At 58.1% G+C, this 14,161-nt stretch overlaps 1 protein-coding gene across 1 annotated transcript in view; it reads right to left on the minus strand.

Annotated features, from left to right (window-relative positions):
• Nucleotides 1-13,549, minus strand: part of TBKBP1 (TBK1 binding protein 1) — a 16,447-nt gene extending 2,898 nt beyond the window's left edge. Inside the window, exons 1-9 of the mRNA XM_029927018.1 lie at nucleotides 12,616-13,549; nucleotides 11,987-12,246; nucleotides 11,494-11,616; nucleotides 11,114-11,218; nucleotides 9,914-10,094; nucleotides 9,144-9,316; nucleotides 8,895-8,956; nucleotides 355-473; nucleotides 43-149 (exon numbers count right to left, since the gene is read on the minus strand). Of these exons, the coding sequence (XP_029782878.1) occupies nucleotides 43-149; nucleotides 355-473; nucleotides 8,895-8,956; nucleotides 9,144-9,316; nucleotides 9,914-10,094; nucleotides 11,114-11,218; nucleotides 11,494-11,616; nucleotides 11,987-12,211 (1,095 nt within the window). The 5' untranslated portion in view covers nucleotides 12,212-12,246; nucleotides 12,616-13,549. The remainder of the gene's footprint in view (nucleotides 1-42; nucleotides 150-354; nucleotides 474-8,894; nucleotides 8,957-9,143; nucleotides 9,317-9,913; nucleotides 10,095-11,113; nucleotides 11,219-11,493; nucleotides 11,617-11,986; nucleotides 12,247-12,615) is intronic.
• Nucleotides 13,550-14,161: the final 612 nt, after the last annotated feature.

A 14,161-nucleotide genomic window follows, 5' to 3' on the forward strand; every position in this document is an offset into this window, starting at 1 on the left:
GGGCGAGGGGCACGGGGGCCCGGGGGAGCGGCGCTGGGGGGCGGGGGACTGGCAGGGGGGACACGGGGGTGCCGCTCGGGCGGGCGGGGACGGTGAGGGGCACTGGGGGGCCGGGGAGTGGCGCTGCGACAGAGGCGAGTGCCTCTGGCCTGGAAGAGAAGCAAGACGAGGGGAAGGGCAGTGGTGGGGAGAGGAGGCGTCAGAACTGAGGAGCCATGGGCTTGCCCACCCTGCCTCCTTGGAGCGCGGCAGGGAAAGGAAGGCAGGGGTGGCCCCGGGACGCAGGATGGTAGCCACTGCTACGCCCCTCCCTTCGGACCCAGCTCTGGCCACCCCTTCCCTGCCCCCTCTCACCGCCACTCCGGGCCTGCTCCTGCAGCAGAGTCCTCAAGATCCTCCCCTGCAGGGAACTCAACTCCCGAAGCCGGCCCAGCTCCTCTGTCAGCTCCGTGTAAGCCAGTGCCAAATTCACCCTGAAGGACACCCCAACCCCACAGTCAAGGCTGAGGTCAGAGGACAGGGAGCAAGGAAGAGCAGAAGGCAAGTGGGTTTACTGTCACAGCGTGGAGGGAGACCTGGCTCCCTTCCCTCCAGGGCTCTCCCACCCCAACTGCAGAAATGCCCTTCAGCCTTAAGTTCTCCCTCAAACACTGCCTCTTCCACGGAGCCTCCCAGACTACAGGCTGGGACTGGGGGTGCTCAGTGATTCCAAGGGGTGTCTGAATCCATGTATTCACCAAGCATTGTCTATGGCCTGAGCACCTCTGATTCAGGTATGTGTAAACGTTTTTCTAAGCTGTGCAGAAGCTGTGCCGAATAAAACACACATTCATCAAAAAACTGCCGAATTTACAGTAGCTTTAGTTACTGTGAATTTTCTCAACGAGCAAATGCTAAACGTGTAAGTGCCATCTGTGTTGCTGGTGGTAGGAGGAGTCCTCACCTTTGAAAGACTGGGGACCAGTGTTGTACAGCCTGAGCAGAGCCCCTGTTCCGTAAGTGAAGACGTGGCCTTCTGGCCGGGCAGAGGAACCAACTGAACCTGAACCCAAGTGAGCCTGAATTTCAGGTCCACTGATCTTTGCTTCCACCTCAAAGCTGCCTCTGAGTTTTCAGTTTTGCACCTCCCAGGATCTCCAGAGAGCCCTTTGCGTGGAGATCTTTGTGAACAGCTGCATGTCCCGCACACCTCCAGAGGGCGCCACCCACCATAAGCACTTATCAGACGTTGTCTTGTTCTGGAACTGCCCTGGGAGTTCTTCGAAAGGGAGCATTATCGGGCTGTATTTATAGTCCAGCACGTGGTCCAGGCCTGCTACCCAGTAGATGTTCAGGAAGTGAATAATGAATTGAGCCTCTCAATCCATTTGCCTTTCTGCTTCCCGTTCTTCCTCCCACTTCCCCCTGGGCACCCACCTGCACCTAGCTGGAACGGACTCTGCACTTGGCCAAGACTTAACTCACTTCCTTTTCTCTTCCTTTCTCTTTGGGTCACTTTGACCCAGAACTACCCAGGGTAATCTCTCTCTGCACTGCCCCTCCCCTCTCCCAGCCTGGGTTGCATACCTCTAGGGAGCCCTTCCTGACCTCACATGCGGCTCTGCGGTCGCCTTGGGTCACTGCTTTCATCTCTGTTCAGGGCTAGGACAGAGCCTGGGAGGCAGGGGTTTTGGTTTCCTCTGATGTCCCTGCCCCCTTATCAAGTCCAGAAGGGACTCCAGAGCTTAGTGGACACTGGAGCTGGAGGGGAGCAACGGGCATAGACTTAGCCACTCTAGATGGATCTCCTCCCAGGGGAGGTGCTCTTGCTCTAGGAGTTGTGGGGTGTTGGGCATGGATGGAGGAGCAGGTGTCCAGACCCGGTGGGCCCTGCCCCATCTGGAGGTAACAGTCATGGGAGCAAGGATGCATGTGGACAGGAGAAAGTGCAGGTAAGGGTGAAGCTAGTATGAGCATGAGGAACAGTGTGCGAGAGGATGAGAGAGAGAGAGAGAGAGAGAGAGAGAGAGAGAGAGAGAGAGAGAGAGAGAGTGTGTGTGTGTGTGTGTGTGTGTGTGTGTGTGTGTGACCCTGGAGGAGAGCAGGGGAAGTCATGAGGTTAGGGCTTCAGAGGGCAGGAAAAGCCGAGGTGCAGAGGGTAGATAATGACCGAGCTCCCTTGCTCTGCGCGCTCTGCTCACTGGCTGATTCTTGCTAATCCTGGGGTGAACTGAGTGATGGGGGAGACAACAGCCCCTCCTACAACAAAGCTATTTTTAACTCATTTGGGTAAAGCCAAATTACTGCAAAGAGGCTGGGATTTTGGGGGGCAAGCCCACTTCCCAGAGAGAGGGAGCATTTACTACCCACTTGAGGGTGTGCACAGAGCAGAGAGGAAGAAGTCCTTTGGGGAACCCTGGCCGAGATGCCGCATCCCATCATATCTCAGCCCTTGTGTATGTGTCCTATGTTCCCTGACCTTGATCTCATGTGTCTGTGGGGAGAAACGGCATCTGCCCCATCAGACAGGAAGGTCTAGCCTGTGTGTCCCACGTTAACTGGGGGACTTCCCAGTGACAGGCTCCACGCTTCAGACTGATTGCGGGAGCTATGTCTCCCCCATCAGACTGGGGCCTTCAGAGCATCATACTGACCCCAAGTGGTGGGAGTGGTGGGGCGGGAGGGGGCTCTCAGCAGGGCACTGACGGAGCGCCCCCTCTGGCCAAGCAGCTGCAAGCTTCTCTCCCCATCCGCCTACACTGCTGCATCTCAGGTGACAGATACAGGTCGGTGCCTTCACACCCAGCCTTGGAGATCTCACCTGCCACACTCAGTTCCCAGGCCCCTATCTCTCCCCTACTTGCCTTCCTCCCCTTGTCAGGAGCTACCCCAGTTTCCGCCGCCCTGCTCCTGGCACCCTCCTCATGGAACACAAGACAGCAGGAAATGGAAGAAGCCCCTAGCCCAGAACACCCAGACCCTCCACCAGCTTCCTCCACCAGCTTTGACTGGGTATGGGGCGGGGGAGGGCGTGAGTGAGTGTTGTCCTCCTAGTCCCAGGCAGCCTCACAAAGACCCTGGGTCAGGTGGTGGGGCCCTTCGGGACTCCCCCCCCTTATCAGGCATCTCTTCCCACCTCAAGATGCTCAGGCACGGGCTACTGAATACGCTAACGCCCTGAATGACTCACGTTAGAAAACACTGCCAATTCAATGGAAAAAATCTCAACTGCACTACAACCAAGGGTGGCACACATGCACCTGAATACACATCCCACTTCCTGGCTTCCTGGCCCACACCTGAGTGCTAGTTTCCACCATCAAGACTGTTTAGGAAGGGTCAGATGAAGCAGCAGATGGCTACATTGGGGCACCTGAGTGCTCACATTGGGAGAGAGGAAGTTCTGAGTCTCTCAGAACCTGAGAGAGACCTAGGGAGAAAAGAGCGATCGTGAACCTTTATGAACGCTTACCACAAGCCAGGCATTATGCTCAAGGACTTAACTGGATCTTCACAACAGCCCTACCACGTTGCCACTACCAGATGAGGGGCCTGAGGCTTGCAAAGTCACAAAGCCTAGCAGCAGCAGAATTGCTGAAACGGTTCTCTGGCCTCCTGGACTGTAAGGTCCAGGCTACTGACCATTAAGCTATATACTGCCTTCCAAGATGATCAGGAAAAAGAAAGGAGGGACAGGAAGATGGCAGAAGGGAAAGACGAGGAGGAGGAGGAGGAGGAGGAGGAGGAGGAGGAGGAGGAGGAGGAGGAGAGGGAGCTGGGGAGCTTTACAATAACCGGGGGCATCACCACCCCTGCCCTGGGAGGGGAGGAGAAGAAGGTGTCAGACATATGTGGAAGTGGGGGATCAGAGCTGTTAAGAAGCTGGCTCAAGGTCATAGAGCAGGGATTCAAACCTGCTCTTGGCACCTCAGCCTGCTGAGCTGGCACCTTCGGAGGAGCCAGAGTGCAAATGGCAGAGCTGGCAGGAAGGAAGGCTCCCTCCACTGCAAATCTTTCCACCTTTCATTGACTTATCCTTTCATTCATTCTTTCCACGAATAATTCAGGGATCTCAAATTTTCATCTAGAAACAATAATCTTCACTGTGATTGATAAAGCAGCTGAGACGCAGACGGTTCGTGACCTGAGCATCCTGGTCCGGAAAGGGGCTCTTTCTACCCCCCAAATCAGCTGTGAGGCACACAGACTTGGCAGCACCTTCCCCAGGGAAGTTCACTGGGTGCCCATGCTGGGCTGGGCCACAGTGAGGGCCAGTGGTTGGGCCGTGGGTTTAGAACTAGAGATGGCCTTGAGGTCATGATTGAGGCTGGGGTCAGGGTCAGACTAGGGCTGGGGTTGATAGTTCATTTTCTGTCAGGACTGTGGTGGCCACAGTTGGGGACAGGATGAGGAACAGGGTTAAAGTCAGGGATGGGATCTGCATTAGGCTTAGGATTGGGGTCAGGATCGGAGCTGGTCATGTGGTCAGAATCACCAGCTGACTCAGAATCAGGAGGAAAACAGAAATCCAGCATTCCCAGCCCCCTTCCATCTTTGCCCGTGTCTGTCCTCAGCTGCCCCCAGCCACCTCACTCTCGCGGGGGAATTGAGGGACCAAACTTTCCACCACCCACGGGCACACCCAGCATCAGCCTTCCCGCCCGACCCTCGGGGAGAGAACCACAGGCACCGGGCCGTGGCGCGGACTTGAGGTTGCGGGCCAGGGGAGGAGGAAGTCACTGCAACAACCCAGTGCTCTACCACTTCCTTTTAGGCGCCTTGAGCCCCTTCACTCTCCTCGACCAGCTATGACTTGCGGTCCACAGAGCCTGGCTCTTCATGGCAGCCCTTGCCATGCTCCCAGCACAGCCAGAAGTTCACGGTGTCTAGAAAGCATCCTCAGATACAGCCAAGCTGAGTAGCTCACGGTGGGGCTGAGAACCAGGGTGCCTGTGTAGGTTGGGGGACCAGACATCCTAACTTGCCCAGGACCATCCTGGCTCCCACTAGTGGCCCTAGCAGAATTACTAAGAGTTTGAGATCTTAACATATTGAAATGTCCACTTTCAAAATTGCTCAGGTCTGGTCAAAAGATCATCTAGTCACCCCTCCCCGAAGGGCCCTCCTACCTGAGGAAGAACCTGAACTAGAAAAACACCACAGAGGTGCTATTGCCCCATCCGCTCAGGACCCGCTTGGTATTCGCACTGAACTTCACACTGAACTTCTCCAAGCACTTCACTTCTTTGTACCTCGGTCTGCTTAGCACTAAAAGGGGACAAAACCTTCGCCACATCTTCTGTGAGAAGGAAATGAGACTTTGCAGGAAAACTGCCCTCCATGGTGCCTAACAGGGACGAAGAATTGGGAAGGCCCAAGAGAAAGAGAGAAACCAGTTTTGATCCTTCTTTGGGGACAAACCAGCTCAATGACTTCGGTTTAAGAATGAGAAGAGGATGTGCAGTTTCTCATCTAGGGACAGAGTGTGGGTAAGAGCTGCTCTCTGCCTTCCTAGCAAAAGAAGAGTCAGAGACAGATTCAAAGCCCACCAATCCCTCAGACCACAATTAGGTGGGAGTGGTGGGCCTCAACTTGAGAGCCCCTCCCCACCCTCAGGGAGTCCCCAAGGCTGCAAGTGCTCAGGGGTTAACTCCTGTGAGCGCCCCTGCCTTGGCTGAAGGAGACTTGTAAGAAAGGAAGTAGGGAGGGTGAGAAGCGTGAAGGGGGAGGCCCTGGGCCTGCTGGTTCTGGGGCATGAAGCTAAGCTCAGGGTACACGGGGGTCTCCGACTTCCGTCCTGACCCACCCCACACTGCCCTTGACCTCTGTGCAGAGTTTCCATCCTCTCTCTCCGAGTTCACACTTCTCCCCCACCACTAACCGCAGCCCACGCAGAGGCTTGTGGGCGGAGAGAGGGGTGGGGAGGGGGGCGGAAAAGGGCCAGGGCTGCAACACTGAGCCCCCCACGTTGGGGAAAAAAAGCAAGCCCTATAGTTCTCTCCCTTGTCACTCATACTGAGCCCCCATCTTCTCACAGGGGGGCTCCCCTCCTTCACGGGGTCCTCACTCCCTTCACTGAGTCAGCCCACCCGAGCCCTCAGCCCCCTTAAGGAACCCCCTCTCCACAATTTCCCCTCCACCCTCCGCACTAACCACACCCTCAGAAAGGCCACACTCAGGACCTGTGACTCTGGGCTGGGCTCAGAGGGGAGGGGGCCGTGGGCTCTGCACCCCCCACCCCGGCTGAGACCCTCCAGGGTCCTTACCTCCCTTCGCATCCTAAGGAGCAGGCTGGTCTCCACTGCCACTCCTCCTTTATCCTGTCTTTGGGCCCCCAACTGACCTCCAGCAGCTCTTCTTCTTTTGGGACAATCTGTCCCCTGGGCACCAGCCACCAGGTGCTGGGCTGAGCAAACAGCAAGGCAATCTTGCCCAGAGGTCAGCCATGGACCTCTTGCCCAAGGTGGCAGAGTGGCCTGGTCTGGGCGCCCACTTTCAAAAGAACACTGACGGTTGGAGCTGATGGGTTGGGGGCTGGGATGGAAGGGACTGGGAGTCCTTGGGGGCAGGGCTGCCTCCCAGGCCTGCCCACTTAGCACCAGTAGTACCACTGTGGGGTGGGGTGGGATTAAGAGGGCAGTGTAACGGAGGATATTTTAACAGCCAGGACTCCCACAATAAAACTGGCTGCCCTGGAGGTGTCCAGGCTGAGACAGGTAGGTACCTTTCAGGAACACACATAACTCCCGCACAGGGGTAGCCTGGATTCAGGGATTTCCCTGACCCCCTCCCTCAGAGTTCATACCCCCATCTGGATAACCCAGTCCTCTCCTGGGAAAGCCCACGGGTAAAAATCCCACTCGCCTGGATGGTCTGGACCAAGTAGAAGGAAGAGGAGGGGCTGGTGGGGGAAAGTGAGCTGAGAGCAGGTGACTGAGGCCTCAGGTGGGAGGACAGGGGAGGGAACACTCGGGAAGCAATTACCAAAAGGAGCTGAGTTTATAAGAAAATAAAACTGCCGGGGGAGTGAGGACTTCCTCTGAGAATTAACCCTTGCCAAGCTGGGGCTGTCCAGAGATCCTCCGCCTGAAAAGAAGTGTGAGGCTGGGTGGGCAGAGCCTGGCTGGCACTGGGGAGAGAGGTCCAGGAGGCACCCATGCAGAGTCGAGGGGAGGAGCTGGAGGTCACCTCTGGTAAGAATGGCGTGGGCAGCCCCCAGGTAAAGCCCCTAGGCAAAGCGCAGCTCCCAGTGGCCAAAGGAACTGGGTGGGGCAGGTGCCTTGGGGGTGGGAACCGGAAGGGGCTGTTCTGGCTTCAACGGGAGCCTGGATGATCCAAGCTCCAAAGGCACCTTATGGGAGGCGTTACCTTCACTCACTCACCTACAGCCTTGGCCCCCTGGGATCCTCCATTCCTTCTCTGGCCCCCCACCCCGAACGCCTTCTACTCATATCTCTCTGTAATGACTGACCTCTGAACTCATGAGGGAAACCTGGGGCCACAGAGGTTAAGTCAGTAAAGCAAAGCTGCTTAGCATCCCTGGAAGGATTCAAAGCCTGGCTGTTCAGATTCCAGCCCGGTCCTCTCTCTGGGTTCAGCCAGTTAGAGGGAGCCTTCACTGCTAGTCTGCTAAGAGGGGGCTGGACTCGGTGATCCATAAAGGGCCCTACAGTATAACTTTTGAAGCAAGCTAGGGTTCTAGAACACACGTGCACCCGTGTGTGTGTGTGTGTGTGTGTGTGTGCATGTGTGTGTGTGTGTGTGTGTGTGTGTGTGTGTGTGTGTTCTGGGTCTGGGCACATGGGCTAGGATGGGCTCTGAGCCTCCATCACAAGCTAGGATGGATCCTCTCCACAGGAGCCCCCAACACCCCCCAGCAGCCTAGCGGAGGGATCCCACCCACCACTCCCACAAACTGGTTCTTACTGCCCCCCCGCAGCTATCACAGCTCCACCCAGGCCCTCACCCCAGGGTGCAGAGGGTGGTGAGGGGTATCCCCAACTGGCCAGAAGCTGGGAGGAAGGTGAGAAGGAAGTCTGCTGGAGGGAGGACCCCTGGGGTCCCCGTAGCTGGGTATACTGTGTGATGGAGGAGGGTTAGTTCCTGTCCCTCTCTGGGCCTCAGTCTTCCCCTCCAATGAAAGTAGGGAGTCTCTGCCACACAACGGGTCTCAGGGGAGAGGGCTCAGACGGAAGGAGGTTTGCACTCTAGTTCTCAGAAAGTCGGAGTGGAGGAGTTCAGGGTGTGGATGTGAAAAGCATCAGTCTCACTGCTGTCAGGCTGCCGCTCACCCTCTCCCTTGCTGCCCAGCGCTGCTCCAGAGGCCACCGCCATTAGACTCGCCACTGACACAGCTCCCTCCCTCCTTCCTGCTGCCCTTCTTTCCAGCAGGATTCTAAAGGCACCCCCCCCCCAGTGGAGCCTGTTCTAACTCCCCTCTCGGCTGCTGTAGAACTCAAGTAATCCCCTCTTCTCGGCCTTAACTTTCTCCTGAGATTCGAAACAAAGCACAAATCCTGAAAAACACCACCTCCTTCTTCCTCATCAGCGAGGGGGCAGTTAACCCAACTAACTGGCCTTGTTACTGGGACAGAAAAATGGGGCTTCAGAGAGGCCCAGAAACTCACCAGGGGACACAGAACATAGCAGCAAAGCGGCTGAGGAAATGTCTCAACCCCTGACACCTCGAGGAGACACAAGCTTGGGTGTCACGAGAAAGCAGAGGGCACATCCCAGAACCTCACCTCCTTCCTGTGAAGGATGAAGAGCCACACAAGCAAGCCAAACCCCACCGGGCCCGATGCCGGAAGAGGGGTCCTCCTCAGAGGGGAGAACTGAACCAAAAAGGGGAATCTGGGAAATGCCACCCTCAGGGCACAGAGGTTAAGACGGAGAGGATTTCAGATGTGACTTACTGATCGTCCCCGACTCTTTTCACCCACGCCATGTCCCGCTCTGACTGGTTGGAGGCGAGATCCTAGGGAGGAAGACTAGGAGGTCAAACGCCAATGTCACTTTGCCCAGAACCCCCTCTGTACTATTCCCACAGCCAGGCTAAACCCAGGGAGGAAGTCCTGGGCCTCTAAAGGCTGCTTCCAGCAGCTTCCTGCCCTCCCCGCGGAGGGCTGGGCGGGGTCCTGGGCTCCAGTACCCCTGCCCTTTACCTGGGCCCGGCTCTCCTGCAGCTGCTTCAGCTCTCCCTGCAGCCGCTCGCACTCAGCCTGGAGCTGCTCCTCCCGAAGCTGAGCCCCCCGGGCCTCGCCCTGGGCAGCCTCCAGAGCCTCTTCCAAACGCCTCCTCTCCAGCTCACTCACACTGGGTGTGGGGCCCGGCCAGCCTGCTGGCAGGAGAGAGGGTAATGTCAGGCTGGGTCCAGCTGCTGGGCACCCTCCACCGACTCCCAGATCAACAGAGACTGAAATAGGTAAGGCCTCCCCCATCAGAGATCCAGAAGATAGCCCAAGGACAGCTACCCCGGGACACCTCTGCTGGGGGCAGTGAGGGAGGATGGCCTGAGCTGCTTTTTCTCATCTTCTAGGAGACCAGGGACAAAATAAGATGGCCTCCTGAAAGGATTCCCTGGCCACATTCAAATTGCCAAGCATCCTCTGGCCTTTGCTAGTCACCACTGTAGGACAGGCTGGGGGACTCTGAGTGGAGGTGCCCTCTGCTGACCGATGTAGGAATTGCATGGGGGTAGCCAGGGAAAGCAGGTGGTAGAGGGGGTGTCGAGTGGGAGAAATTGGGTAAGAGTAGATGAAGTGAGGGAACAGGTGTTAAAAAGAGATAGGGTTATTATGGGAGAGATTCAACAAGCCATTATAATGGGGTGCTGACCATCAATTCCAGAAGGCAGAGGTGTCCCAGAGTATCGAAATGGGGGTTAGTCTAGGGGACTTTGGGGGAGGGATATCAGAGGTCGCCGAGATCTCACCGTGACTCAAGCCAGATCCCCCTCTCAGTGCCAAGTAGTGCAGGTCCAGATCAGTACAAGGTGGGGCAGGGGCAGGTGGGGGGCTCGGGCTGGGGAAGGCTGCATCCCGGAGGCCTTGCTGCTGCCGCAGCTGCTGTTCCAAGCCACAGATTTGCCGCAAGTGGGTCTCCACCAGGGCCCGCTGTGGGGAGAGACAAAGGGGTAGGGTCTGCACAGGACCAGGGTTACCCCTGTGGGTCCCCCAAAGCCAGGACTTCCCCATGTCTGGGAAGCCATTGCCCCTAAATGGAAAAGAGGCCCCAAGTCACACATCCCAGCTGCACTCTCCAGTGGCTATGAGTGTGAGGTCTCCTCTCCCAGCAACTGCAATGCAGATGTTTCTGGCTATTGCCCCTTGCAAGGTCAGAGTTAACGCCTCTTCCTTGCGGGACACTTCTAAGAACACACAGCCCCTCAGTCCAGACATAGGCATGCCCTCAGAAGCATAATAACTTCTATTTGCACATGTGACAACCACTCCGGGCGGCACCTACCTCATCTATAGCATGGGGATAACCACACTTACCTCTTAGGTTTGCCGTAAAGATTAAAATGAGTAAATACATCTAAAGAGATAACAACAGAGCCTGGCACACAGTAAGTGCCATGTAAGTGCTGATGATTATTAAGGCGACGCATTTTTACCTCCGTGTCCCACAACAACTCAGCAATATTGTTCTCATTTGCCCTTTGCAGAGGAGGGACAGAGGCTAAGTGACTTGACCCAGGTCACAGGTAGGAGTTGGCAGAGACCATGTGTCCTGACTCTGACACCTGCTCACACTCATGGCCATACCCCTACTCAGAATCACACACATGCCAAGACCTATGCCAGCAGCCACAGAGATCTGATTACCTCTACCCTCACCCACACAGCCTTCCAGACGCAATGTACGGGCACAGACTCAACCCAGCACGAGACACAAACATACGCACAGAGACACAATGTCTGCAGGGTCACTCACTGAGTCACCTACTGTCACTGCCTGGCCAGGGTGTACTGAGAATTACAACTTGTAGGACACGCTCAGCCCCACTCACAAGAGCAACCGGGCACTCAGACCCACTGGGATCCACACCGCAAACACACACACGGGGTCACACACACAATCACACAACAAAGGTGACAGCCTCAAGCACCCCCGGCTCCCTGGGCCTCACCATCTCCCCCAGCTCTGTCTCCAGGTCGCTCTTCTCCACGCAAAGTTTCTCATAAGCCTGGATCATCTCCCCAAGCTGTTCTTCCTGCTCCTTATTCTTCTGCAACTGGATGGGGCCCAGAGGGGATGGAGGGCACGCCACGGTCAAGCCCATCCTTGACTTGGGGGGCCAAGTAGCTCCCCATACCTCCCACCCACACACACATCCAGCACCCGATGGAAGAAGGGTGGGCAAGGCTGCAGCCCATTCTAGGGAAGACTATGGCCATCTCTGGTCAAGGGGACAGAGGCTGGGGGCGGGGAGAGGGGAGTGTCAAAAATACATGGGAGCAAGGGGTTCAGGGAGCCCAGCCTGGGCTGGGAGGCCAGCGAGGGACTCACCTCATGCTGGAACTGGTTGAGCCGTTGCTGCAGGCTGACCTTCTCCATCTCCAGCAGGGAGCCATCCTTGATTTCATACAGAGAGAAGCCATGCTCCTCTCCAAAGTCATTGATCAGCGGGTACTGTGGGCAGGCAGGTCCTCAGGAGAGCCGGTGCCCGGCTCCCTGCCCAGGCTTCAAACTCCATTGGGGGCCCACCTCACAACCTGCCTGGAAGTCCTCACCTCTCCCTCCCCTCGCTCAAGTGGGATCCACATGGCCTGGAGGCATCTCCCACCAACCAGATCTTTATTTAGATCCAAGGTCCCACCTTTTGGCTCAGGATCCTTTTCTGACCCTTCCCATCCAAAGTAGCCACATCCCTCATGGGAGACCCTCATGTTCCCAAGAGTGTGTATCCTGATCCCTCTCTGGGATTTCTGGGGTCCCCCGCCCCTGCAACACACACACATACACACACACAGCCAGACCCCCATCTTCTCCAAGTTCTGACCTTGATCTCGTAGACTTTGAGACGCCGGCGGAGGGTGGCATTCTCCCTCTCCAAGCCCCCCAGCCGCTCCTTGATGTCCCCATAAGCTGTGATGAGAGCAAAGTGGGAGGCGGAGCACATGTCCCCTCCCAGCGAGGGGTCTCCTGGGGCATCCAGCCACACCTCACTGGGCCCCAGTGCCTCCTGGGTCAGGATGCTGATGTCATCTTCAAACATGGACTCCATGGCAAGGGCCCGGGCCGCGGCCCCCACTGGGCCTCCTGGGAGAGTAAGAGCAATGGTTGAGAGGGCAGCCTGGAGGTTGTCCCTGATCCCCCTCAACCTGGCCCACTGTGACCAGCTGAGAGGCAGCTGAGAAACTCCCACCCCTGTCTCCCAGCAGACTACTCAGTTCTGTTTCCTCTGCTGCCTTTCGGGGGAAGGGGCTGGAACTAGATGAAGGCTTTTGGTGGGGATGGGGTGATAAGTAGGGACAAGGAAACCAGGCCAGCAGCAGAGAAGAATTCCTTCCAGAACCCAGGGAGACCTGTGGACAAGGAAAGGACTGCCTTCCCGGACTAGGGCCCAGACAGGGCTGCCTTGGTTCACTCCTCACCCCTCTCCACCCCAGGCCTTGCTTCCCCAAATACCTCTCTGCCACGGTCCTCATCCCAGGCCTCTGGCAGCCCTGGCTCCTCACTAAGGCCCAGTGCTTCTGAGAGTCAGCCCCACCACTGTCAGCACGTCCTCTGTGGGGCCCCCGCCCAACTTCCCAGCTTCTTCCTGCAGGATCCCAGAGTTCAGGAAAAGGAAGTGCCTCCCCCACTCAGACCAGGGTTGTGGCAACCCTCCAGGCCCTCCCTGCCCCTGACCTGGGACCCACAGGAAGTCCTCCCACAGCGGCAGAGGGAACACACAGAGGGGTGGGAGGGGGCCCTGGAGAAGATCCACCGAAGAATTCCTAGCCCGCCAATGTGCCTGCACACAGGAAAATGAGGAGCCCTGAGAGGGGGCAGGAATGACTCAGGGCTCTGAAAGAGTACGCGCGAGGGGGTGCGTGTGTACTTCTGGCCCTGTTTATGAATGTGTGTCTGTGGTTGGCATGTGTGGGGGGGAGTGTGTGTGTCTGTGAATGAGTGTAGGTGTGTCATAGTCAATGAGTGCCTTCGCAGGGCTGCGCTGGGGGTGGCTGAGGGTCGGGAATGGAGTTGGGAAGTGGCCAGGAAGCCGTGTGTGTTTGTGTGTGCGCGTGTGTGCACGCGTGCGTGAGCGTGTGTGAAGGGTGGGCACGTTCGGGGCCGTGTGTCACGTGAGGCACTATGGGAATGTCCGAGGTGTGTGCGCGCGCGCCCCGGAGCGTGTGTGCGCGTAGGAGAGGGGGCTCGGCGTAAGGTGTGAGCTGAGACGGTGGGGTCCGCGACCTCCCAAAGCCGGGCAGTAGGAGCCTGGAGCGAAGAGGCTCAGGCCCGGGCCCCAGGCCCCCCAGTCCGCCCCCCCCCAAGGGCCAGGGAAACGCGTGTGACCGGGTCTGAGTAAGGAGTGTGTGCGCGTGTTTGTAGGGCTGGCCCCACCTTTAACCCCTTCCTCGCCAGGCGCATCCCCTCCCCCCCAACTCCGCCCGCCAGCGCTCACCACACCCCCCAGACCCCCCCAGCCCGCCACCTCCGGCCCAGCCCCACTCGCGGGGACTCTGTCCCCTGGGCCGTCCCGACAGACGCTCCCTTCTTCCGCATTGCCCCCCCGGCCGGGCGGCCCCGGGTAAGAGCCGAGGAGGGCGAATGGGGAGGGGGTGCCTCCTCCGCCCCGGGCCCCTACTGCGGCCCCTTTAAGAGCCACCCTTTAAACCCCTTTAGCTCGGCGGACAGAAATTGTCGCCCCTCCCCTCTCGGGGGCCGAGACCACGCAGCCCCCTCCCCCACTGCTGGCCAAGCCCCGGGCCCCCAGTCGGCAGTCCCCGGGCCGGGGAAGGGGCTCCCGAGGCGGTGCGGCCTGAGGAGCGGCGGCGGAAGGGGAAAGGGGGGAAACGCGGCCGGGCGGCGCCGGACCCTTCCCCTCCCGGCCCGCCGGGGCCAAGTGCCCGCCAACCTCCCGTTGCCTCCTCCGGCCCACCCTGCGACCCCGGGGACCGGCCCCGGGCGCCGCTCCCCTCCCCCCCGCCCCAACCCCGCCGGGGACTCACAGCTGCTGCTGGTTCCT

Source organism: Suricata suricatta, chromosome 17 (genome assembly GCF_006229205.1).
Source record: "Suricata suricatta isolate VVHF042 chromosome 17, meerkat_22Aug2017_6uvM2_HiC, whole genome shotgun sequence".
Classification (NCBI taxonomy): domain Eukaryota; kingdom Metazoa; phylum Chordata; class Mammalia; order Carnivora; family Herpestidae; genus Suricata; species Suricata suricatta.